Below are 3,529 nucleotides of genomic sequence, written 5' to 3'. Positions count from 1 at the left end.
GTTTAGGGGGAAAAAAAAAATAAAATAATTTTTTTTTTTTAAAATAACCCTTTGTCCTGAAGCCTAAGGTTGGTTTCTTAATCGTTGTGTGGGGTGGGAAGAGAATAAAGCTATGCTGGAGCCTTGCCTCGATGCCGAGCGGTCCCGAGGACCTGCAAGAGAGGAGAGAGAGCGGTGATGGGGTCTGCCCCGGCTTTCTGGGATGCTCCCAGAGTTGTCCCCAAGCCCCTGTCCCCGCTCACCTGTGGTCACAGCGGCTCCTGACACGCGCTGGCCTCAAGGAGCAGCTCCTCCAGCTCCTGCTCGTTCTTGGAGCAGCTCAGCTCTGCAAGCAAACGGCCACCGTTTCCCTCGCCCACCTGCTTTCCCTGTTTCCCCCCCAACCTCCCAACACCAAAAAACGTGCGTGGGGGGGGCACGCGGCACATTAGCCTGACCGCTAACGAAGCAGCTTGACGAGCTTCCCACAGGGCACATTAACTTCAGCTCGCTCCGGGAGCCTAATTAAGAAGCGCTTCAAAGAACAAAGCTCTTAAGTGCAGGGAGATTTGCTTGGGGTTCAAACTCCCCCGGGAAAAGCCCCCCATGGGCATCCATCCTGTTGGGAAAGCAGCAGGGGATTTAGAGCCCTGGGAAGATGCTGGCACGGGGAACAGTTCTGCACTCATCCCGGGCTCCACCACGCTGCCCTGCAGCAATTTTGGGAAAGAGCGGTCAGAGGGGAGGCTTGGGACCCTCACGGATTGGGAGGTTTGGTTCTGGAGCTCTTACCATGCTCGGCGGCGCAGCTCCCCATCTTCCCGTCGCCATCCGAAGACACTTCCGGCAGCGCTCGTGCAAAATCCATCTTCAGGCCGTTGGGGAGGGGAGTGTCGTGGGCCATGCTCTCGCAGGCCGTGGGGTTGCCCCGCTCGGGGTCGGAGATGGTGGTTGGCGCTCCTGGCGGCGTTACCAAGCTGGTCTCAGATTCAGGAATCGCTCCGTTCAGCCAGGGTGCCGGGAGTTCAGGTTTTGTGGCCGGAGCTGGGCTCTGGGGCTCAGCGGGTTTCGCACTGGCATCCGTGTCCTCCTGTGGGCGTGCGGCATTGGTGGCTTGCTCCGGCAGGCTCTCCACTCGCGTCACCACGAAGATTTTATGGCCTCGCCCGGGACTGGAAACTGAAATCCTTCTCTCGTTTCCCTGGGAAGGTGCAGAGGCCGGAGAGGTGGCAGGACTCCCCGCGCTGGCGTCGCGCTGCGATTCCACAGCGATGTAAAGGGGGGGCAGCCGGTCCCTCGGCTTCTCCAGGGACAGCAGTGGCTGGGGTGCAGTAACACCATCGGCTGAGTCAGGGCATTTTGGTGTTTCGCTCAAGTCCTTTGTCTCTAACCCAGCGTCCACCTCCTCATCTGTGTCCGAATCGGAGTCCATCACATCGCCTCTGTCGTCATCGTCGTCCTCGGCCGGCTCCACGTCCCCGTTCTCCGAGGCAGTCGGGGTCTCCCTGGCTTCTTCTCCTGATTCTGGTGCAGAGGCGGTGCTGCTTATCCTCTGCCAAACCTTCCTCCAGAGGCTCCGTCACGGTGATCTCTGGCATCGAGGCCGACTGCTGCAGCTTCTGCTCCTTCTCTTCCTTCTCTTTGGCCAGGATGAAGTTGCGCTTGCAGCCGTTCTGGATCTCGGCCAGGAGAGCCTTCTGGGTTTCGATGAAACTTTTTACCTGCGAGGGAAGAGAAACCATCGGTCGCTTGGAACCTTCAGAAATCAGCTGTCTGGGAACAAGCGGCTCCATGTTTACTTTCCAGCCAGCCACGCTGTAACAGGGTGTTGTTTTTTTTTTTTCCTCCACGCCTGTAAGACACGGCTGATGTCTCCCCAAGAAAAAACTGACTCGAGCTCCCCAAGGGTTTCTTCTCAAAGTGATCACCGCCAGGATCGGGGGATTCCCATCCCAGGGGGTGCTCAATGCTCAATGGAGCGGGACACTGAGTGCTGGGTGCTGTCTGGGTCCTGCTTGGAGCAGGGGGTTGGACCGGAGACCTCCAGAAATCCCCCCTCGACCGGAGCTGCGGTGTCGGGGCACGTTCAGTGTCCCAGCGCAGGGCTGCCGGCTGGGAAGCAGCTGTTCCCTTACAGGCCAAACCAGGTGGCTGCAGGCTGGGCAAGAATTAAATTTCAGCTGAAAAATAGGAAAGCGGTGGAGCTGAGCGGAAGCCTGGAGGCCTCACCCTCGAGGATGGCGTTTTCCTGCTGGGGAGGGGGCTCAACGAGATCCCCCCAAAACGGCAAGAGAGGGGTGGGCGAGCAGACGTGTTACCTACCGACTCCTTCTTGGGTTCCCTGTCCAAGTCGAGGCGCAGCAGCGAGTGGTTGACCTTCAGAGCCAGCGACAACGCCATGAGGCCGCCCGTCTTGATCTCGTTCTCTCGCAGGTCCAGGCGAAGCAGCCGCGGGCTCTCTGCGATGAACTCGGCCACCGCCACAGCACCTGCAAGGGACAGGAGAACAAGCCGTGACATTGCCGGTCCCCTGACAGTGCTCCTCGGGGTGGCATCTAGCGGAGCTCCATATTTTGGGAGGGACGGGGGACATCAGCGGGAGTTGGGTGCCAGCTCCCAGGCACCCTGTGCACTCAGCAAAAAGATTTCCGTAGGGCGTAGAAGATGCCAGAGGCACCAAACCCACAGGACAAGGACCCATGGAACTGCGGCGTTTTGGTTAGAGCCGGGCCATGTCCCCCACAGAGACACCACAGAACCGAGCCAGACCAAGCCACCTTCTCAAGGAGCAAAGCAGACTCCGCGTGCTGCTCTAGAGCAAGGAAAACTCTGCAGGGCCCACCGAGCAGTCAGCAGGTGAGCCGTGAGCTGAACTGGGGCCGCGGTCGGCACAGCTGGCGGGCACCGGCCTCCACCCACCTTCACAGGTCAGTTTGGTGGATGCCAAGCCCAGGCGAAGGACGGAACGGTTCCCGATCAGCCCATTCTTCAGGTTGCGGACGCCTTCGTTCCCAATGGGGTTGTGGCCCAAGTTCAAGGTCTCCAGGCTCTGCGTGTGAGGCTGTGGGTACCCAGGGGAAAAACAGCTCAAGGCAGCCAGGACAGCGCGTCCGTCTCAAGCCCAAGCTGGGTTAATTCACGGCTGTTCCTCTAACCACACCGCCGAGCCCGGGGACGCCCAAGCAGCAGCGGAGGGGGACAAGGGATGGGTTCTTCTCTGATGCAGCACCAGGGACACATCACGCCGGCTCGTTCGGCCGGTACGCTCCCAGCGCTGCCTGGATCCGGCCCCAGCAGTGGCGGGAGAGATGTCTCCCCAGCAGCAAAGTCGAGCGCCCGGCGGTAAGCCGTTGCCCGCCCAGGAAGGTGCCGAGATCTACTCACCAGCGTCATCCCCAGATAAGCCATGCCGGTGTGAGTCAGTTGGTTGTTCCACAACACGAGAGTCACCAGCCCCTTCCGCTGCTCCTTCAGCCCTTCGCAGATGTACGCCAAACCTGGAGAAGAGCCGGGGGTCAGCCCACCTCTGCCAGCGTGGATCCTGCCAGCT

General features: G+C 60.1%; 1 protein-coding gene across 1 annotated transcript in view; it reads right to left on the bottom strand.

The window, feature by feature from the left end:
* Window positions 1-248: 248 nt before the first annotated feature.
* PPP1R37 (protein phosphatase 1, regulatory subunit 37) overlaps window positions 249-3,529 on the bottom strand; it is a gene marked incomplete at its 5' end in the record, with an annotated part of 14,048 nt that continues 10,767 nt past the window's right edge. The window contains 6 exons of the mRNA XM_009708473.1: window positions 249-325; window positions 772-1,503; window positions 1,541-1,700; window positions 2,302-2,468; window positions 2,899-3,040; window positions 3,364-3,476. Coding sequence (XP_009706775.1) covers window positions 249-325; window positions 772-1,503; window positions 1,541-1,700; window positions 2,302-2,468; window positions 2,899-3,040; window positions 3,364-3,476 — 1,391 coding nt within the window. The remainder of the gene's footprint in view (window positions 326-771; window positions 1,504-1,540; window positions 1,701-2,301; window positions 2,469-2,898; window positions 3,041-3,363; window positions 3,477-3,529) is intronic.

Source organism: Cariama cristata, unplaced genomic scaffold, assembly GCF_000690535.1.
Source record: "Cariama cristata isolate BGI_N322 unplaced genomic scaffold, ASM69053v1 scaffold22429, whole genome shotgun sequence".
Classification (NCBI taxonomy): Eukaryota; Metazoa; Chordata; class Aves; order Cariamiformes; family Cariamidae; genus Cariama; species Cariama cristata.
This window is presented reverse-complemented; position numbering and strand designations above follow the sequence as displayed.